Raw genomic sequence first — 23,408 nt, 5'->3', positions numbered from 1 at the left:
AACAAAAAACAAACAAAAAACAACAAAAAAAAAATGTTAGGCACCCTAAGACCTGAACTTTCAATTTTTCTAGTAAGTTATAGACAGTTCTACATTTGAAATTGTTTTAATTCTTCTCAAACTGCTTGGGTTCATTTTTATTAATCTTTTCTCCATGAATTTTAAATAACTCTAACTTCTCTTCTGTCTCTTTTTAACACTAATAGGAAAGACAGAATCCACGACAAGATCAGTATCTACAGAGGGCAGCACCTGGGTTACCGTCCTACCGCCTTCCATTAGTGCTTCACATGATGCATGCAGGCAGCGTTTAACCACCGAAGATTGTTTGTTTGTTTGTTTATACAGTGTTCTGCCTGCAGGTACACCTGCATGCCAGAAGAGGGTTCTAGATCTCATTACAGATGGTTATGAGTCACCATGCAGTTGCTGGGAACTGAACTAAGGATCTCTGGAAGAGCAATCAGTGGTTTTAACCTCTGAGCCTTCTCTCCAGCCCAATACTGAAGATTTTTATCAGTTATAATAAATCAATAAATCAACAGGCTCTTACCCCGTAGATGAATCTCTGGTTAAACTGCTGCATCGCCCCCTGAAGCTGACTACGCTGGAGTTGCCACTGTTCATAGTTCCGGACAGATTCCAAGGTTGGCCTCTGCCATGTTGTGGTTCTTGTGAAATGGTCAACATAATAAATACGTCCCATGTTGTCCACACGTCGTTCCCAGCTAAACCAGAAAAGAAACCACCAATTTAAGAAAACTTGTACAAAGCATTTAAGATTTTTTACCTTGAGAAACTACTATTTTCCTTTGCACTGAGGACCAGATCCAGGTCTTACACATGCTACTCCATGCTGTGTCACTGAGTTGCCGTCCTCAGTTCCTTCTGATCTACCAGAAATCATTCACTCATATTGACAAACTGAACTGCAATGTTTCTAAAATTTTGTCCTATAAATGTCTGTAACATGTATCAGTGAGGTCTTTTAAATGTAATATATATTCAGAATAAGTCTCCAATGAAAAAACAATTTACACAGGGATACAACTACCTTTTAACTTACTTGTAATAAGATAATAACATTAGGGCAAAAGTTTTTTTCTTCAAATTATTTCATAAGTCTACTATATAGAATTACTAAATGTATATCTATATCTATCTCTCTCTATATATATCAGATTCTTATGGTGGAAACCATTTCCTGTATTATTATACATAAAGTTCCTCATCAACACTTAATGATATTATTACCTGCTAATTCAACAAGTCAAACCACTTTAAAGTATGCATTTCTCTAGAAGTTAGTTAATATTTGTTAATATCTAGCAAAGTCAACATTTTTCTAAAGATGCTTATTTCTATGTGTGCTGCTGACTGCACAGGTAATAAGGTAATGGCTCCCCTGGAGCTCGAGTTATATGTAGTTTGTAAACTGCCTCATGTGAGTGCTGAGAAACAAATTCACAAACCCAAGACCAACAAATACTCTAAGCCACTGAACCATCTTTAATCTCAGAGTAGATGTACTTCTAACCCCATATTTGCTACATACTCCCATTGAATTAAAAATTTTTTTTTCAATTTTATATAATATATACATTAAATGCTTAATATCACAGTCTTCTGTGCACAGTCCACCAGGAGAGAATGATCTCCCAGCAGCGCTTTTACTTCTGAGCACAGAAGTGAGATTTCCACCTTCTCTCTGAAGGGGAACAGCTAGGAGCACACAGGATATAAGATCAGTGGAGCAGCTGGGACCAAACCTAAGGATTATAGGTATAGACGAGAGCAAAGATTTCCAACTTAAAGGCCCGGTAAATATCTTCAACAAAACTATAGAAGAAAACTTCCCTAACCTAAAGAAAGAGATGCCCATGAACATACAAGAAGCCTTCAGAACTCTAAACAGACTGGACCAGAACAGAAAGTCCTCCCGGCACATAATAATCAAAACACCAAATTCACTAAACAAAGAAAGAATATTAAAAGCAGTAAGAGAAAAAGGGTAAGTAACTTATAAAGGCAGACCTGTCAGAATTGCACCAGACATCTCACCAGAGACAATGAAAGCTAGAAGATCCTGGGCAGACCTCATACAAACCCTAAGAGAACACAAATGCCAGCCCAGCAAAACTCTCAATCATCATAGATGGAGAAATAAGATATTCCATGATAAAACCAAATTTACACAATATCTGTTCACAAATCCAGCCCTACAAAGAATAATAGATGGAAAATGCCAATACAAGAAGGGAAACTACACCCTAGAAAAAGCAAGAAAGTAATCTTCTTCCAACAAACCCGAAAGAAGATACCCACACAAACATAAAAATAACATCAAAAATAACAGGAAGCAACAATCACTATTCCCTAATATCTCTTAACAACAATGGACTCAACTCCCCAATTAAAAGACATAGACTAACAGAAATATTTCTCATGTAAATCTTCAATTTTTATCAGAAAGTGTTTGTAATTCCCCTTTTAATTAATTTAGTAATTTTTTTTTTAAAGATTTATTTATTATATGTAAGTACACTGTAGCTGTCTTCAGACACACCAGAAGAGGGCATCAGATCTCTTTAAGGATGGTTGTGAGCCACCATGTGGGTGCTGGGATTTGAACTCATAACCTTTGGAAGAGCAGTCGGTGCTCTTACCCATTGAGCCATCTCTCCAGCTCCTAATTTAGTAATTTTTTTTATGTCTACCATTTTAACTGCATTATTTTTCATGATGATTTTCAATTTTAATGTCTTTCTATATATTTCTTCGATTTTATCAGAAATGTTTTCAATGTAAATCTTTGATTTTATCACAATTGTTTCTAATTCCATCTTCAATTAATTTAGAAAGTTTTTATATCTATCATTTTATATGTAAAATTTTCTATGAAATAGTCAATTTTAACGTGTTTGTCTATATATTTCTTGAATTTTACCAGAAATATTTTCCATGTAAATCTTCAATTTTATCTGAAAATATTTATAATTCCACCTTCAATCAACTTAGAATTATCCTTATGCCTATCATTTTATCTGTATAATTTTCATAATAATCTTGAATTTTAACATGTTTTTCTATATATTTCTTCTATTTCATCAGAAATATTTTACATGTGAATCTTCAAGTATATCAGAAAATATTTATAATTCCACTTTCTTTTTTGTTTGTTTGTTTGTTTGTTTGCTTTTTGGATTCGTTTTTTTTTCCGAGACAGGGTTTGTCTGTATAGCCCTGGCTGTCCTGGAACTCACTCTGTAGATCAGGCTGGCCTCGATCTCAGAAATCCGCCTGCCTCTGCCTCCCAGAGTGCTGGGATTACAGGCGTGCGCCACCACCTCCTGGCTTTATAATTCCACTTTCTATCAATTTAGGAATATTTTTATGCCTACCATTATTATATCTATATAAAATTTTCCGTGATAATCTTCAATTCTAACATGTTTTTCTACATTTTTCTACAATTTTATCAGAAATATTTTTCAATTCTATCATAAAATGTTTCTATTTCATATTTCAATTAATTTAGCAATGTTTTACATGTCTACCACTTTACTCTTTAATTTTCCATGAAAATTGTCAATTTTAACATGTTTTTCTATGTATCTCTTCTATTTTATCTGAAATCTTTTCCATATAAATCTTTAATTTTATCATAACGTGTTTTTACTTCCCTTTTCAATAAAAAAGAAAAAAATGCTTAGTATCAATGTTATCAACATGTCCTTAACTTTCTGAACCATTTGCAATGATTTTAATATACATTAATTTTTAATAATAGAGACTTTATTTTAATAGATAATAGGAGTTGCAATTCTTTTCCTGGGATGGGGGGGGGGGGCGTTGAGACAGGTCTTACAGCACAGGCTGGCTTCTAACTCCCTGTATACCTAAGGATGACCTTAATCTCCTGATCCTTCAAGTTTTACCTCCCAAATGCTGGTAATTCAGACAAGTGCCACCATGCTTACTAGAGTTAAAACTCTTGAAGAAACAAATTTAAAATGTTGTGGCTCTGAGCTGGCTAAAAATCTCAAGAGAGAAAAATACAAAAAACAAGAATTATAGAATCTTTAAATTAAAAATGATGAAAATAAAAGTTACTCATCACGGTACGGCAGCATAGGTCTGTAACCCCAGAAGGTGCGAGGCTGAAAGGCAGAGGCAGAAGGATCAAAGGTTTCTTCTAGGACATGCAGTGAGACTCTATCTCCAAATACAAACATTAACTCAGCAACAGCCCTCAGCATGCTCGGAGCCGGTTCGCTACTCTTGTCCTTCTAGTCTGTGTCCAGCATAAAGCAAACGAAGGAGAGGAAGAGGAAAGCAGGACCGCGGGGAACCACAGGCATAGAGACAGTTTGTTCTTCAGGATTAGCTGCCAATTCCAAATTCAGACACTTACCCAGGAGGCAGAGGTTCTGGTCGATCCCATGTTGTTCGCTTTTCAACGTGGTCTACATAGTAAACACGCCCATGCTGGTCTACTCTCTGCTCCCACCTTAAACAGAAATCAAAGACTCATAAGAACATTTTGTATTAATTTGGCTTTTTAATCCTGCCTACACCTTTTCACCTTAAATAATCATCTTACATAACTGAAAAATATGAGCCTGTTAGTCTATACAAGAGAAAACAGAATTAAAAATACATCAAGAAATGTCATCTAAGGGCTGTTAAGAGCACTGACTGTTCTTCTGAAGGTCCTGAGTTCAAATCCCAGCAACCACATGGTGGCTCACAACCATCTGTAATGAGATCTGATGCCCTCTTCTGGTGTGTCTAAAGATGGCTACAGTGTACTTACATATAATAAATAAACAAATCTTAAAAAAAAAAAAGAATGTTAAAAAGAAAAAAGAAAAAGAAATGTCATCTAAAAAGAGAAGGAAAAGCCCAAGAAGGAATGAGTTTTCGTTTTTTGTGTTTGTTCTGGAAAAAAAACATGCATTTCAAAGCTAGTCAGTCAACCTAGAAGACCAAAGTGTCTCAATCTAATCTGGCTATACTCAGAACCTGAGAGGAAAAGAAAGCATCAATGCCTTGAAACCTAAACAACTGAGTTCACTAAAGTGCAACATTTTGACTACATTCTAAAAAATTTGAAGCATAAGTCTTTATTAAAATTGTTTTTGCACATACAGGCGGAGAGCGATAGACTAGCCACTGTATTGCTCTAGTCTTCTGTACACGTTTGTTGCCAAAGAGAAGAGAAAAGCAGAAAAACATCACAGCTTGTTACTTTCACAAATATTTGCTCATTTACTTTTATGTATGGGTGCAATGACTGTGTGTATGTCTGTATACCATGTGTGTGCCTGGTGCCCACAGAAGCCACTAGAGGACATCAGAGCCCGTGGGAGTGGAGTTATAGACAATTATAAGCTGTCACATGGGCGCTCAGAATCAAAACTGGGTCCTCTAAAAGAATGGCCAGTTCCAGATCTTAAACCTTTTTATTTTTAATTTCATTTTTTAGATTTAGTTTAGTGTATGTGTATCAATGTTTTGCCTACATGTGCATATATGCACCATCTGCATGCCTAGTGCCCGCAAAGGTCAGAAGAGAGAACACAATTATGACCCATATAAATAGTTAAATTCTCATCATGAGTTTAACTTACCAGTCAGCAAATAACTTTGACTGGCATTCTGAGCCCTGAACATGAGTTTTGATTTGTGTGTGTGGTACTGACGGTAGAACATGGAACTTGACACGTACTACACTGATTTTCTACCACTAAGCTATACAATTATCCCTGACTGAGCTCACAAATTTGAATGTCACAATGTATATAATGTTAAAAATAGGAGTTGGGGAGATGGCTCAGTAGCTATGAGCACCTGCTGTTCTTACAGTGGACCACAGCACAGGACTGGCTGCAGCTCAGGCTCTGGGGTACCCATCCACATCTGTGTGCACACAGACAAGACAAGCAGGCACCCACAGACTTTTTTTTTCTTTTTTTCTTTCGAGACAAGGTTTCTCTGTATAGCTCTGGCTGTCCTGGAACTCACTCTGTAGACCAGGCTGGCCTCGAACTCAGAAATCCACCTGCCTCTCCTCCCAAGTGCTGGGATTACAGGCGTGCACCACTACTGCCTGGCGATCTCATTTTTTAAAAAAGAAAATTTAAGTACAAATTAAAATGGGATTATAGAACTAATTTATCAGTTTAAATTATTATATTGCTATGAAGATTTTATAATGAAAAATTATTTGAGTATTTGCTTTTTTCCACCTCAGAGAAGCTGCACTTAATGATACAATTATTTTATTACTTGGCTTTTGTTGATTTCCTATGGTGGTGGTAGCGTCCTTCACTAAGTTTTGTTTTCCACATATAAGGATGCATACCTGGGCTAAAGGAGAGGGATGGTACTCAAGGCTACTGTCATCTACATAGTGTGAGGTCAGTGTGGGCTATGCAACAGTCTACCTCAACACTTAAAACTATAATCCTTTTAAATTAATGAGTACACTCAAAGGCTTAAAAAGAAAACAAATATTAATGCTTACTTACCCAGGTGGTAGGGGAGCTTGACTTACAGTATTCAGGGGTCTAGGGCCTGAGCCTCCAGATATAGTAAGAGGAATTATTAATCCAGATGTTGCTCCGTCAGATGTACTTGTATTTACATTTGTATTTGTTGGCGGCAAAGAGCCTGTACTAGATCCATCACTGTCAGAATTTGTGGATGGTGAGCCATTGACAGAAGCTATACAAGGTTTGAATAAAAGAAAACAAGTTTTTGCTTTCTGAAATCTAAAACCAGCACAGAATTTTAATTTAAAAATTAAAAAATAAGCCTGGCGGTGGTGGTGCACACCTTTAATCCCAGCACTTGGGAGGCAGAGGCAGGTGGATTTCTGAGTTCGAGGCCAGCCTGGTCTACAAAATGAGTTCCAGGACAGCCAGGGCTACACAGAGAAACCCTGTCTCAACCCCCCCCCCCTAAAAAAGCAAAAATTAAAAAATACATGACTAAGCTGGGCAGTGGTGGCACACGCCTTTAATTCCAGCACTTGGGAGGCAGAGGCAGGCAGATTTCTGAGTTCAAGGCCAGCCTGGTCTACAGAGTGAGCTCCCGGAGAGCCAGGGCTATATAGAGAAACCCTTCCTTGAAAAACCAAAAAAAAAAAAAAAAAAAAAAAAAAAAAAAAAAAGACGAATAAAACCTAAGATGTAGATATATGGGTCTCATCAAATTACATAATATATTATTCTGAATTTATAACCACATAAATAACTACTTGGTTGAGTTTCATGGTGCAAAGACCTTGTGTATAATAGGCAAGTATGAGCTATAACTCCTAGCCCAGTAAAAACTTTTAGAACAGGAAATCATGGGTACTACTTTCCAGATCCTTAAAACTGCCTTCTCTATGTGATCCTGAAGATCTGAAACTAATTTCTGAGGTTGGTAATGAGTGTATTGATGCGTCTGATAGCTAATTAGATAATGTATATTCTATATAAATGCTACTATATAAACAATATTCATATTGTTACTACATGAAATATATTCATTTAGTGAACATTTTTGCTTTAAAATTATCATTTACTAGTAAGCTTGAGTTTTTTCATCAGATTTATTCACTTGTTTTTTGTGTATTTGGTTTGCATGTATGTCGGTGTGCACCACATGTGGTACTTGGAGAGGTCAGATGACAGCATCCCCTGAAACAGGAGTTATGGGTGCTGGGAATTGAATATAGTTCCTCTGCAAGAGCAACAAGTGCTCTTAACAGCAGAGTCCTTTTTCCCACCCCCTACCCCCAGTCAGCTTTTTAAAAGGTAAAATGGACTAAGCAACCAAATTCTTTTGTATAAGATGTGTCACAGTCATTAACCACACTGTTTCAATCTAACTGTACTATACTGTTTATACTTTATATAATACATTTTATTTTCATTCATCCCTTACTCTTTCTCTCCACCCTCTACCCACCAGACAGGGTTTCTCTGTGTAATCTTGGCTATCCTGGAACCCCCTCTATAGACCAGGCCCGCCTCAAACTCCAGAGATCCACTTGCCTCTGCCTCCTGTGTGCTGGGATTAAAGGTGTGCACCACCACCACCTAGCATTATTTTCATTCTTAATAAAGTACTGTTTCATGTAACTTCATTCCTGAAAGAAAAACTTACAGAAAAATTAACTCTTAGTTGACTATGGAAAGACCATTATCAGTCAAGTTTTTAAACATAAAAAAGCAGAAGCCAGATATGGTGGCTCATACCTGCAAATCCAGCACTTGAGAGTTGAAGCAGGATTAGTAGGTTGGAGACCAGCCTATGCTACAGAGTAAGATTCTATTTAAATAAAATACCAATGACCTAAACCAGCCTTCCTGACACCTACCTGATAATCAGTTCCCAAACAGACTATTATTTAAAAACACTAGGCATAGTCTACACTCTTGATCGCAGGCTGAGGAGGGACACCTTGTGGGCTGAGGCCAGCAAGGACACCATCTGGAGACTCTCTATCAACCCTTTCTACCAAAAAATCCTATTATTTATAGAACAGCACCAAAGGCTAGAATATATACCTGGTCTTCGTGGGGTGGGTGGAGGGGGTCTCGAAGGTCTAGGAGGTCTAGAAGGCTTAAAACCACCATTTGAAAGGGATGGAGAATTGTTCCCATTGGCCCTCTTGTTTTCCCCTGATGCTGTAACCTCAGGGTCCTCTGATCCATTTGTGCTCACTCTGGATAGGGAAAAAAACCACCTTATGATGTCATTATTAAAGAAAACCTTTAAATAAAGAATGTAACTTTTGAAGGCACCAGAATCATATATATTGCTACTGTTAGGACATTATTCTCATGATTCTCTCTTGAGAAGCCTGCACTCATATTTGGTGTGTACTGGGCTTTTCCTAAGTGGCTCTTTCCCTTATATCTATGTTAAAAACCCTTTCTAGCCAGACAGGGCTACACATGCCTACAAAGACAGCATTCGGGAAGTAGAAACAGGAGGAATCAGGGCGTTCAAGACCAACCTTAACTACAAATAAGGTTTAAAGCCAGAGAAACTACATGAACATAAAGCCACTTTCCCATTTGATAACAGTTCTCAGTAAGAAGTTACCTCAGAGTACAATTGTAAGATTAATAGAAATGAGACTCTAATAAGGTAGAGTTCTAGTTGTTTGCTAGAGCCACACTATTGACTTGGTTTTCCTACAGACTGTAACAGTGTGTTACTTGTTTTTCCTGACTGGGAATGGAATCCATGGCTGTGGGCACACTGGACAAGTGCTCCAGCAACTGAGCTACAGCCCAGCCCTTTAAAATATTTTTAGCATGAAAATTTCCACACATTACAAAAGTAGATAGGAAACATAGATGTTTGCTGTACTAATCTACCCAACTTCCAAATCATAATATTTTGCTCTACTTATTTTTATATAGCACAGTCTAGCCTTAAAATTAAGTAGTCAGCGTTGGTCTTTGAACCCCTGAGCATCCTGACTCTACCTCCCGAGCACTGGGACTCCAGGCCTGTCCCCTGCTTGGCTCCTGTTTCATCTGGTTCTTCCCAGCAGCAATGTGATAAGATGACATGTTCTCTTTCTGATAATTTTCCCTTATGACCATGACATTGCTTTTTTGGTTCTCATATTTTTTTAAAGATTTATTTTATTATTTATTTATATGTAATTACTTATGTCTGTGTATAGGCACATATATTTATGTAGGTGCCCACAGAGGCCAGAGAGCTGTTGGTCCCCTGGAACTGGAGTTACATGCAGTTTGTGAGATAGTCAACATGTGCTAGTAGAATGTGGCTTTTTTTGAAAGAGCAGCAAGCATTCCTTACACTGAGCCATCTCTCTAGCCCTTTGCTCTAGTTTTTGTTTCTATAAAAACTAGATTTCATGTAACTCAAGATGGTTCTAAATTATTAATCATAGTCTTTCTCCCAAATGCTAGATTATAGATGTGTACCAACAGCCCCAACATTTTAATGATTTTTTTTTTTAAGATAGAGTTTCTCATTTAGTAGCCTTAGGCAGGCTGAAGTTTATGTAGTCCAAGCAGGCTTTAAACTCATGGCTAGCTACCCAAATGCTGGGATCACATAGGTAAGTCACAATACTTGGCCCAGAGCTTATCAATCTGTACCTGAAAGTTAGTAATTATTCCTGTGCATCATGTATGCAATTGTGCAAACATGTACAGACATGTTTTCAGGAGTGTCTGTGAAAGCCAGAAGGCATCAGATCTCCTGAGTCAACTTTCCAGCTCCCTGGACCTGAACTTTAAATGAATTGATCAAATTAACTCTTTCTTGCATATGTCTGCATTCTGTGGTAAGCAGTCATGAGATCTTACCTTGTTTCATCTCTGGGTCTGCAGCCTTCATCATTCTGTGTAGTACCTTTAACATCAATAAGTTTAAACAAAATGAGATTCAAGAGAATAGTTTTCAACTTAAACTAAAAGGAAAGAAAGCAAAGACTTTTATTAAACTATTACATCTTTCTAATAACAACTATAAATCCAAACATGAATCTTAAAGGGAAAATAGAATGTTCAAATTCTTGAATTCCATAGAAATTATGGAATAATCTCCATATCATTATTTAGTGAAAGGTTAGTCAAGGCACATCACTCACACCTTACTTCTGCATTTTCTCATATGTAAGCACACTGTCGCTGTCTTCAGACACCAGAAGAGGGCGGCAGATCTCAGTACGGATGGTTGTGAGCCACCATATGGGTGCTGGGATTTGAACTCAGGACCTTTAGAAGAGCAGTCGGTGCTCTTACCTGCTGAGCCATCTCCCCAGCCCCTACTTCTGCATTTTCTGAAATACTTCTGAGTTACTTTTGACTCTAACTCAACAAGCTGGCACTGCACGCATGCTTCCCCTCAGCCTTGTCAGGATTGGAGCTGCGCACCTGAATGCAGCTTTTAACCATTTACTTTATCTGAAATATGGGTGAAAGTTACTAATCAACAATCAATATAAAAATAACTCCAAAATAACAAAGCTAATAATAACTCTTTATATGAAAGAGATTGGAAAAAACTAGAGAAAATGAAAGACACAAAGAACTCTCTGAGAGGAACAAGACTGTCTGAGAAAACAAGTAAGTTTAAGTTTCAAAGAGGCCGAAATGAACGCCATATATTCATGCATTCATCCAGATCTAGTCACAGGAAGGATTCCTAGGACTCTGTCAGGACTGTGTAAGGTGTTAAAAGGGGGGCTGCTAGAGGCAAACACCAAAATCAGTCTGTGGACATTGACAGACGCAGAAAACTGAAAACTGCGTAGTACTCCATGTTAGGGTCCAAGAATTGCCAAAGAATGATACCCCAGACTCAAACAGGGTGCAAAAGCAAAGAGTGCTTGTTCAGCAGAATCCCCCTGCATACAGGGGTCTCCCCATCCAGGAATGGAGACATTGAGTGAGCTCGCAGATCCAGCATTTACTGTCAGGGGAGTTGCAGGGAGGAGTGTGTGCCCCTTTACCTTGATTGATTAGCTTTGACTCTAGGGCTCTAACTAAAATGTACAATTGGTTATGCAGTGAAGACCTGGGCAGGAGGGGAGATGTCACTTTTTCATTTAGTTACTTATTCCTACTTCAGGCCAGATGACAAGATGTTCTCGGATTGGATGCCTACGGCTGTTGGCTGACCACTGGTACCTGGATCCACGATCTCATTTCTGGGAAATAGAAACTTAGGCCAAGTCTCCCAAACTGCCAGTTTGCAGCCTGTCATGAAGTCATCCTGGCTCTGGCTAACTCAGTCCTCTCAGACTAGATGCAACTGGCAAACGCACAAAACTCCCAAGATACCGTCATGATTCCAACAGTAAGTCACCAATGTATCACAACACAGGTATTTGTAAACTCTTTACAAAGATGCTGATTCATAACCACATCATGCCACAGCTGGCAAGGGTAGTAGAAATCTGTTTCTCTTTAAGTACTAGAGATCATAGAGAAATATACATTTTTTGTTTTTTTGTTGTTGTTGTTGTTATTGTTGTTTGTTTTTTTGAGACAGGGTTTCTCTGTGTAGCCCTGGCTGTCCTGGAACTCACTCTGTAGATCAAGGCTGGCCTCAAACTCAGAAAAAAGCCTGCCTCTGCCTCCCAAGTGCTGGGATTAAAGGCGTGCACTACCACTGCCTGGCAAAATATACATTTAAAAACGATAAATGGATAAAATGTCAAATTGTTCTGTAATTTAAACTGTATTAAAATCTACAGTATTAAAAACAAACTAGCAAACCATGTTACCTTAAAAACATGCTAAGTATGGACTGGGAAGATGACAGACAGACAAAGGTGATTGCCACCAAACTTTACAACTTAGGTTTGATCCTTAGAACCCATTTGATGGAAGGAGAGAACTGACTCACAAACGTGGGCCTCTAACCTCCACAGTCTCACCATACTCATACATACATACATACATAGAAACATACATAGTAATAAATACAATATTTTTATGAAAAATTGTTAACTATACATCTAAAATGGTGAACCTTATGATATATAAAATGTACCTTAATAAATTATTAAAGTTGTTTCTAAAAACATAAGTGTGCTGCTGGGAGTTCCCTAGAAGTTGGCAGTGAAGGGCTGAGTGACCTCCAACAGAGTACTAAATTTACATGTGGACAAATACACTTATGGAGTTCAAATCCCAGCATGTCAGCCTGCCCAAGGAGATAGCCATGCCAGTCCCTAGAATACATCTGATGTCCGAATCTGACTGCAGAGATCCTGGCAGTCAATGCAATCAGGAATGGTGACCCATGAACCAGACCCTCACATCCTACAGTGTTAGCAGCCACTATCCCAGAACCCATAGAAATGAAGCTGTGAACCCCCACCTTTCAGCCTCAAGCTTTATAAAGCTGTGCTTACTCTCTAGCATCCTTCTGACAGTGTAATTAATGTTGCTTTCTTCTTTCTCACTTCAATATTTAAAGGATGATCAATATACATTAAATGTGCTTGTACCTCCTTTGCTTCTTGAGTCAAGACAACAGCAACATAGCCCTGTCATATGTGTGTAACCCTAAAGCCACAGTGTGCTCCAGATCCAGCAGCCTGTTTTCATTTTCAAAATATCACTCACCATGTCAAATAAAAGCAAAAACACAGTGCAATTTAGAATACACATTATTCTTTGAGAGGATAGGCCCACTTCCCAGCACCAAGAAGGTAGCTCACAACCATCTGTAACTCTGATTCCAGGGGTTCCTGATCTTCTGATCTCAGTAGTGTGTGCACGCAAACACTATACATATAAAATAAATAACGGAAAAGGAATTCTGTTGGCCTTTGGAGGAAGGCAGACCAACTAATATTTTGAGCACATAAAAATGTTCAAATATAAGTCAATTTCAAAAAAGACTACAGGAGGAGGGTGTAGTGCTAGACAGCATTAATCCTAGCACTCAGGAGGCAGAGGCAGAGGCCAGAGAAGGTCAGAGAGCAGAGGGCAGAACAAAAAGTTCCAGAACAGCCAGAGCTACACAATAAAACCTTGCCTCAAAAAAAGAAAAAAGAAAAAGAAAAAGAAAAAAGAAAAAAAGAAAAAAAGAAAAAGTAAAAGGAAGAAAGGAAGGAAGGGAGGAAGGAAGGAAGAAAGAAAGAAAAAGAAAAAAGGAAGGAAGGAAGGAAGGAAGGAAGGAAGGAAGAGAGAGAGAGAGAGAGAGAGAGAGAGAGAGAGAGAGAGAGAACTAAGTCTTCCATGTTGTCCGTGGGCCTCCACATTAGTGCTATAGCATGTGAAGGCATCCACATACACAAATAAATAAAGGTAGTAAAAACTCCTTGTTAAAAAGAGGACTGTTTCAAATTTAAGACCAAGACAGGGTACAGAGCAAACTCAAAAGACAGCTAAAGCCACACAGTGAGTCGTAAAATAGCAACAATAAAACGTAAGCCAGGCCTATTGGCTCACACTTATAATCTCAACATTCCAGAGGCTGAGGCAAGAGGATTACCTTGATTTCAAAGTCAGCCTGTATTATAGTTTGGGACTGTTTCAATGGTGCCCCTCCCCCAAATAAAAATGTTGGGTATGTATGTGGGCAATGGTTTAATGCTTGCCCAGTACAAGTTTAATTCTATGAAGAGTTTTGGCGTTTTCTTCTCATGGGTTTTTTTTTCCTTTATTTTAAACATTATTATTAAAAATGTTTCAAATTTTTTTTAAAAAAAGAATAAAGATCTCTCTATACATACTGTATAAGTAATCAACAAATGGCAGCTGTCACATCTGGCTAACTCAATTCTAAACCACTAAAACTTCTTCCAATCAAATTCTTCTAATTCAAATTCTAATCTCTAAGTATGTGAGCAGTTAAGATTTTAGCAAGACCTTTGCATTAAGTGCCAGCTACTGGGAAAACTACCTACAAACAAGAAGCTGCAAGTACCCAGGGTTAGGGTAGTTTTAAGAACACGATTTATTTATATTTTATCTTTTGTTGTGTATATGTGTATTTCAGATTTCCTGTGAAAAATATTCAGTTAAAGTTCAAGTCTGAGGCAGTAAAATCATTTCTAAATTTTCCTTCTACTTTGTAATTTCTTTAAAAAAAAAAAATAACAAAGCAAAAACAAAAAGAGAGGTGAGGGACACAAGAAGGTTCAGTTCATTAAGGTACTTGCCACCAAGACCAAGGAGCTGAGTTCAGTGCCCAGGACACACAAGCTGTCCTAAAGTCCACATGGAGCTCACACTCACAGAAGTTCCTGCTATAAAACAAAGTTGTGAGGGAGAGAGCAAACCCTCCAGCAGTGAGCGCCAGATGGTAACAGCCTGACAGTCAGACTGCTCTATGACTATGCTCTAAGTAAACTAGTCTTCCCAGACTGAACACCAAAACTATTACTTTATGTTCAATGTCATAGTGCCTTTGGAAATCTGTGTTAAAAGCAAAATTAGAGACAGGCAAGGTGGCACATGCCTTTAATCCTAGCATTTGGGAGGCAGAGGCAGGTGGATCTCTGAGTTTGAGGCCAGCCTGGTCTACAGACAGCTGAAGCTACATAGTAAGACTCTGTTCAAAAAAGCAAAGAAAAGAAAAAGAAAAAAAAAATAGAGAGGGAAGATGAAGCAAGAAGAGGGTTGAAATATGAAACATGGTTAAATAAGTTTAGTACATTACTAAATGTGAAAAATATCAGTTATGAATATCCTGGAAAGAAGGTTTTACTAAAAACACTATCAGTCAGATATCAATAGAAACTTCTTTATTGTGGTTAATTCCTCTTTAACACAAACCAATATATCTTACAAACTATAAAATATACCAGTACACAGATAATGAATCAAGCGTTTTACTGTATCAACATAAAAGATATCCCTGTAAATGAGGCTCACAGAATGAGTAGAAATGGCCAATGGATTTCAGCTTATACTGACGTCTTGTACTACCAAAGCCCTTAAGTCATTTACACTCAACCAGACACTGCTACTGATGGTCCTTACGTCCACATTGGCAGTGTAGGATGAACCTACAAGGACATCATACTAGTTGCACAGTAGCATTCAGGATAGACTGTATCAACTGTTCAGTAGTCACATGTCAACTGATTCAACATTTACTCACCTAGCTTTTTAGCCTGTAGAACTTTTTAAATTCTTAGAAATACTGCAACAAATAGTATTTAATGTGAGCAGCATCCCTTATTATTTGTTTACTATATTATGATACTGAGAATTCCCCATAGGGCCTCACACATGCTAGGTGAGTATTCTACTACCACTAAGCTATATTCCTAGACCAATGCTGTTTTAAAAAGAAATTTTTTTTCTGAAAAAAAAAAAAGAACAGCAATTAACAATAATTTCAAATACAACACGAGTCAGAAGAATCACAAAGTACTAACTGAACTGGTAATGCTGGCCTATAATTCCTGCACTTGGAAAGTTGAGGCAAGAAGACGGAAGTCCAAAACCAGCCTAGTACTCCAGCCTAGTACTGGAGAGATGGCTCAGTGGGAGAAGGGCTTGTTGCACAAACATGAAGACCTGAGTTCAGCTCCCTAACATCCCTTAGAAACCTGGTGAGGCAGCACGTGCCTGTAATCTCAGGACTGAGCAGAAGGGTGAAGACAGGTAGATCCTGGGGCTCTCTGGCTAGACAGCCTAGACAAACTAGATCATCATGACAAATCCTGTCTCAAAAAACACAGCAGAGGGGGCTGGAGAGAGGACTTGGTGGTTAAGAACATATATTGATCTTGTGAGAGCCAGAGTTAGATTCCCACTGTCCCTATTAGGCAGTTTACAATCACCTGTAACTCTAGCTCCATGGGATTATCCAGGGGAACCCACAAACATATGACTTACACTCACAGACACACACATACATACGATACAAAATACAATAATCTTTTTTTTAAGGCAGACAAGTGATTGAAGAGACATCCTGATGTCAATCTTTGGGACCCACTGAGGCATGCACAGGTGAGTGCACTACCACTACCACTCACAATTCACACAGAGAAAGACAGACAAACAGAGACAGAGACAGAGAAAGCGACAGAGAGAGAGAAGCCGAGCCTAGCCCACACTCTGCACGTATATTATCTTTAAAGGGGAAAAGTAACCACTTACCCTCTGAGCATGAAGTTTCACCGTTAGTAACAACTTCAGCTTCTACTTGCAGACCATCAAGACAAACTGACAAATCTCCCATTGTCTCTGTTGGCTCTTTGTCACCTACAAGCTGCAAAGTCATAACTACGTCTTCAACTAAAACAGAACAAAAATTATGTAAGACAGATCACTCTTTCCTATGTGTAAAGTATTTTACTAGACAAAGGATTAAGGACCTTTGAGACCAGAACATTGCTTTTTAAAAAGAATGAACTTTACACATGCACACGCGCGTGCGCATGCGCGCACACACACACACACACACATGCACACATATATAACATTTAATATATATATTAAATATATGATTCTTTATTTTCTTCATTCTAGCACTGTAAGACCATAGTATAAATCAAGCCAGCATGAAAACAAAGATCACTTAGCACCATAAACTTGGGATATATTGAATAAAATATAATTTAATAATGGATTATGTATCATAAGACCTAAATAAGGAAAAAAGTCCTTAAAATTATGTCGAGAGGTAGAAAAACAATTCATATTCAAAATATGATATGCTGAGTTATGATTTTATAATTAAAAGTAAAACTATAAACACTTAAAGAAACTTCAAAATTAAGCATTAGAAATAAATACTGAGAAATCTACCTATGCCTTTATTCCTAACATCATATTGCCTCTCTGAAATATTTTTCCTTCATCTGCTTTAAATCTTTTAGTTTTCTATAACTGACTATGTATTAATTTGTAAATATTTATTTACTAAGAAAATATTCACTACAGTAGTATATCTAAAACAAATGACCAAATCAAAGTTAATCAGTATGCCTTAAACAGTTTTAAGATTTTTCTGTCACTATTTATAACCACATTAATAATTGTACTTCTTTATTTTGCTTTAATCTATCTGTGATCTCACAGAGAAGGCATGGCTAGTCTGGAACTCAGAGATCCATCTGCCACTGTTTCCAGGGCTATGGCCAGTGTCACCACCACAAGTTCAATAGCAATTTTAATTTAAGACAAATAGCAATTATGAGTTGTTCCACATGTTTAACGTAAGAATTTCTTCCAAAAAACAAAGTACATTTTATGCTATTCTTACATACGTTTCATATTGTTTGACTTCAATGTTTCATAAATATCTAATCCAGCAGTTCCCAATAAAACATCAGATTTCAGAGTCTGGTGACTCCACACACGAAAACATAATTTACTCGTAGGGGTAACGATACTGAAAGTAAAAAAGGAAAATGTTATGTTCATTAAACATTACAATGAGAACCTTAATAAGTTACAATAAAGCTGTGATGTCTAAAATCTTTTCATTGTACCTCTTTTTCTTACATTCAAACAAATTATACTTATTTGTTTAGTTGGATGTGGTGGTCAGAGGACAACTTGCAGGAGTTGTTTCTTTCCTTCCACCATGTGGGTCTCAGAGATCTAACTCAGGTCGTCAGTATTGGAGGCAAGTGCCTTCAACTGCAGAGCTATATGGCCAGTCCCTCACTGCACTTCTTAAAGTTTACTATTCAACCAGATGGTCTATGCCTTCAAATTTCATGAAAATTGTATTTGAATGCAACTAGACTGTAGGAACATCATAGATACACAACTATTGGAAACAAAATAAAACTACGTAGAAAGCAACAAATTATTAAAGGAGTGGATTTATTGAAACAATATAATATGCCCAGAAAGATACATAATTTTATATGCCAATTTTAATATGTACTTCTTGAAATAGTGAGTTTGCAATCAAATCCTTACTTATGTGATAAATTTCACTGAACTTGAGGTATCATCCCCACAGTAAACTTACCACAGTAAACTTGAGAATTAATACTAAAAATAATGTCCCTCAGAGAGGGAGAGCCAACTGCCAGTCATCACCTAGGAAGTTAGCTGAAGTTTGTATTAAGTCTATTATTACACACCCAAAGTCCTGCAGGCCATCATTCATGGAAGGCAAAGTCATCAGGATAACAAACATATAGATGTGGAAGCCTGGACAAGACCCAGTCTCAGAACAGAAGTACATACCTCATGCATGGCAAAAACACACAATAAAGAACGTGCTCTATAATGGTGTTTCCAAGGCAACAGAAATTAAGAGATTAGGACAAGTCCGCAAACAAAATATCAAGATGATCTTCAGTAAATTCTTATTAATTCAATTTTATTTTTTATCTCTTTTGTCTTTTGAGACAGGGTCCTACTCACATTACCCTGGCTGGCCTGAAATCTGACACAGTTCTATTTTGCCTCCTATACGCTAGGATCATATGCATGTGTGGTGTTTGAATACACTTGGCCTAGGAAGTACTACTATTAGGAAGTGTGGCCTTGTTGGACTAGGAGTAGCCTTATTGGAGGAAGTTGGCTATTTGGGGTGGGCTAAGACCATTCTCCTAGCTGCCTGGAAGCCAGTCTTCTTTTGCCATCAGAACAAGATGTAGAACTCTCAGTTCCTCCAACAGTGCCATGATTGCCTAGATGCTGCCAGGCTCCCACCTTGATAATAATGGACTGAACCTCTGAAACTGTAAGACAGCCTCAATTAAATGATGGCCCTTAAAGATTTGCCTTGGTCATGGTATCTGTTCACAGCAATGAAACCCTACTAAGTATATAATTTTTAAATTTCATTCATTTTCTTAAAATTATCATTAGACACATCAAAATGCTCCCAGAATCTCAGATACTCGCATTATAAGTTTATCAATTTGTTTTGACATTTACTAGGAATAAATACAATCAAGTAAGTTTATTGTTTGAAGAGAAAAGTTTAGCTTCTCATCTTGGCATTTAAAATAACATCTTTTTTCCTAGTCATTAGTTTATTTCTTTCCCTAAAAAAAAAAAAAAAAAAAAAAATCAAGAGTTGCAAATATCTGGTTATAAAAATAATCTGTATCTTTTATAGTAACAACTAGTTATATTATGATCTGCATTTCTCTAGGTCTATGTTTCCCAAATCACATGTGCTATATAACTTTAAAATCTACTCATTGGCAAATTGTGCTTTTTATCTTAATTTTTAAAATTATAGTCAATGTCTCAGGTTGTACTACGAACATATGACATTTCATCAATAAGTGCTAAAACTGAACACTAATTTTTATGAATTTATACTGAGCTAAAAATTATCAGCACACCTGCACTTGCATATAAATTATATAAGTCTAGTATCTTAATGTTAGCAAATACTAGAAAACAGCTATTATTGAGAAAAATTGTTATCGCTACATAAAAGATATTAGAGGAGTATACACTCAGCTGCAAGTGTTAACCATGATGTGAATATTAAATATAAAAACAGAGATATAGGGGCTGGCAAGATGGTAAAGCATCTGAAGTCCTTGTAGTAAAAGTCTAGTGACCGAGTTCAGTCCTGGGAATCCACAGAAATGCAGGAAAAAATTGACTCCACAAAATTGTCCCCTAACCTCATGAATACCACAACAGGCACCCCCCTCATAAATACACGCAAAATAATAAATTATTTTAAACAAAACAGGGGCTGGAGAGATAATTCAGTGATTAAGAGGACTAAACATGCTTCCAATGGACCAGACTTTGTTCCCAATTCCAGAGGATCTGGACTTCTGGCTTTTTTTTTGTATACACATATAAATAAAAATGAATATAAAATATTTTTAGAATAAACATAATAAAAACAATGTTATAGAATAAAATATATAGTACAACTGTTTGGTATAAGTTTTTATCATGTAATATTTAAAAATATAACAAAATTGAATATTGGTTTGCCAGGGAACTATAATTTTTAAAATACAAAACTATTTCTTTAAACAGGGTTTTGCAACGTAGACCAGGTATGCCTAATACCTGTAATTCTCCTATCTCAGCCTGAGGAGGGTTGGGATTGTAAGCATACACCGTCATACACAACATATATATACACAGATAGACACAAAACCCTACTTAAGGAAAAAAAAAATTGCCTGGCAGTGGTAGCGCCCACCTTCAATCCCAGCACTTGGACAGCAGAGAGTGATGGATCTATGAGTTCGAGACCAGCCTAGTCTACAGAGTGAGGAGGGAGAGGACGCAGGCCAGTCTGGGCTACACAGCAAGGGCCAAGCAAAGCCCGGACTACACAGTGACGCCCGGTCTCCAAAAAGAACAAAACAAAAACTAACAAGTTTTAAAAAGTGAATTACTCTTAACCTGATTCAGCCCCAGTTTAAGAAAAGGGCTTCTGGGACTAGAAAGATGGCTCAGGGGTTAAGAGTACTTGCTACTTTTTTCAGAGGAACTAACTGGTCTTTGTCCCTAGCACAAACATGGTGGTTAACATTTGTAACTCCAATCCCAAGGGATCCGATAACTTCTTTTGACCTTCAAGGGTACTATATACATTTTATATAGTCATACATACTGGCAAAACACCCATACACATAAAACAAAAATAAATCTTTTTTAAAGGCTATTATATTGATGTAAATATAACATTCATGTATGGAATTTTTAAAAATTAAAAACTAAAAATAGGGGCTGGAGAGGTGGCTCAGCGGTTAAGAGCACTGACTGCTCTTCTGAAGGTCCTGAGTTCAAATCCCAGCAACCACATGGTGGCTCACAACCATCCATAATGAGATCTGATGCCCTCTTCTGGAGTGTCTGAAGACGGTTACAGTGTACTTACATATAATAAATAAATAAATCTTAAAAAAAGAAAAATTAAAAAAACTAAAAATAAAAGGATGCTCTATTATAAAAAGTTCTTGCCATTTTTCTTCAGTGCCAACAGTGAAACCATCACCAACTAAACTGAGAAAATGAAGACAGACCAGAAAGACAGACAGGAGACTAAAGAGCAGGAGACAGCGCTGGAAGCTGGAGGGGAAGGTGAAGGGAGCACAGGGAGGTCAGCAAGCACATGGGAGCAGCTCTCTGCCCGGCACTGCACAGCACCACACTGGGACTTACACGGTGAGGGGCTGCTTCCACTTGGGACTGCTTGTATTGTTGCATTTTTCTGTCTTCTTTGACTGCCCATCTACTGTGACTTCTACATAAGGACTTGGTCCAAACCAATTCTTTTTATTTTCTTTAAGTTTGGCTGAGATAACTATAAAAGAAAAGAGAAAACACCTTAATATTTGAAATAAAAGTTTACTCCTTAGTCAATGACATTTCATTAAAGATTAGGCCAGTTATTTTTATTTAGAAGCAGCTGTTTCCCAAAATATATTAATTTTGTTTATGAGATTTATATTTCTTATATTTTTCCTATATTAGTAAATACAAACACACATATAGGACTTCTACACATCAGACTCTCAAATAAGTACCAAGAAACCAAGAGACACCTCGACCCCTGCATGGTCTGTGCCAGGACCATGGGCACACACCCAAGCCTGGCCAAATGAGTTAAGCACAGCTTCCCAAGTAGCATCTCACGCAATCTAACATCTAGAAGCCCAGCAAACATATGCCAGGGATGGGTCTAAATCTGTGACTTCCCACACATCAAGTAGTGTTGAGTTTCTATGCTCATGTCTTTGTGATGGCTTTCAAATCAGCTACAGACTAACTGTTCTTATGATGTCCCATACTCTTTAAACTAGAACTTCATCAGTATTTTAAAATGAGTGAATGAAAATGGCCCTCACAGGTTCATAGGATGTGACACTATGAGGAGGTGTGGCCTTGAGGGAGTAGGTTTGGCTTTGTAGGAAGGGTGTTACTTGGGGTGGACTTTGAGGTTTCTGAAGCCCAAAATCAGGCGCAGTGTAACTCTTTCTTCCTGCTGCCTATCAATCCAGCTACCTCTCCAGCACCATGTCTGCCTGCATGCCACCATGATCCTTGCCATGACAATCATGAACTGAACCTCTGAACCTATAAGGCAGTCCCAATTAAAGGCTTTCCTTTAGAAGAGCTGCCATGGTCATGGTATCTCTTCACAGCAGTAGAAACCCTTACTAAGAGAGCAGAATTTTCGGGATGATGGCAAATGCCTTTAATCCCAATACTTGAGAGGCAGAGGCAGGCAAATCTCTGTTAGCTTGAGGACAGCCAGGGCTGAACAAAGAAACCAAGTCTCAAAAAACAAAAAACAAACAAAATGTTAAAAAGATGGATACTTTATGACCAAGCAACCCAACTCTTACATACACATCCAAGAGAAGGCATTCATCCTCACAAAAACTGTACAAATCTTCATATCATTATTCATAATAGATAAAAAAGTCTAAGTCTAGCCCCGCGGTGGTGGCGCACACCTTTAATCCCAGCACTCTGGGAGGCAGAGGCAGGCGGATTTCTGAGTTCCAGGCCAGCTTGGGCTACAGACTGAGTTCCAGGACAGCCACGGCTATACAGAGAAACCCTGTCTCAAAAAAAAAAAACAAAAAACAAAAAAAGAAAAAGAAGTCTAAGTCTAGCAAGATAGCTGGAGAACACAGGTGCTGCTGCCAAGCCTAAGGACTTTAGTTTGATCCACAGAACCACATGGTGGAGAACTATTGCCTACTGGCTTCCATGCACATGCCATGAACACCTACCTGCCTGTGCACAAAATGAACATACACACTAAGTAAATATAAAAATATAAAAGCAGAAACAATCCAAACAGCCATCAACTAAAAGAAATGCAAAATAAAATATTGTACATTAATGCAATGGAATTACTGTTTGGCAATAAAAAGAAATGAAGTACTACTTATACATGCTATAACATGAATAAACCTTAAAAACACTAATGGTTAAAAACTATGTGAGAGATCCAGACCCACAAAAGTAGGTAAG

The 23,408-nt window shown here is 37.6% G+C and overlaps 1 protein-coding gene across 2 annotated transcripts in view; it reads right to left on the bottom strand.

The window, feature by feature from the left end:
* Window positions 1–23,408, bottom strand: part of Itch (itchy E3 ubiquitin protein ligase) — a 91,954-nt gene that overhangs the window by 41,301 nt on the left and 27,245 nt on the right. For both annotated transcript variants that reach the window (XM_052184021.1, XM_052184022.1), the window contains 8 exons: window positions 21,585–21,726; window positions 17,735–17,859; window positions 16,623–16,760; window positions 10,353–10,398; window positions 8,565–8,722; window positions 6,534–6,729; window positions 4,415–4,510; window positions 554–728 (listed from right to left, as the gene is read on the bottom strand). In XM_052184021.1, the coding sequence (XP_052039981.1) occupies window positions 554–728; window positions 4,415–4,510; window positions 6,534–6,729; window positions 8,565–8,722; window positions 10,353–10,398; window positions 16,623–16,760; window positions 17,735–17,859; window positions 21,585–21,726 (1,076 nt within the window). The remainder of the gene's footprint in view (window positions 1–553; window positions 729–4,414; window positions 4,511–6,533; window positions 6,730–8,564; window positions 8,723–10,352; window positions 10,399–16,622; window positions 16,761–17,734; window positions 17,860–21,584; window positions 21,727–23,408) is intronic.

The sequence above is a fragment of the Apodemus sylvaticus genome, chromosome 5, assembly GCF_947179515.1.
Source record: "Apodemus sylvaticus chromosome 5, mApoSyl1.1, whole genome shotgun sequence".
NCBI classification, from domain to species: Eukaryota; Metazoa; Chordata; class Mammalia; order Rodentia; family Muridae; genus Apodemus; species Apodemus sylvaticus.
This window is presented reverse-complemented; position numbering and strand designations above follow the sequence as displayed.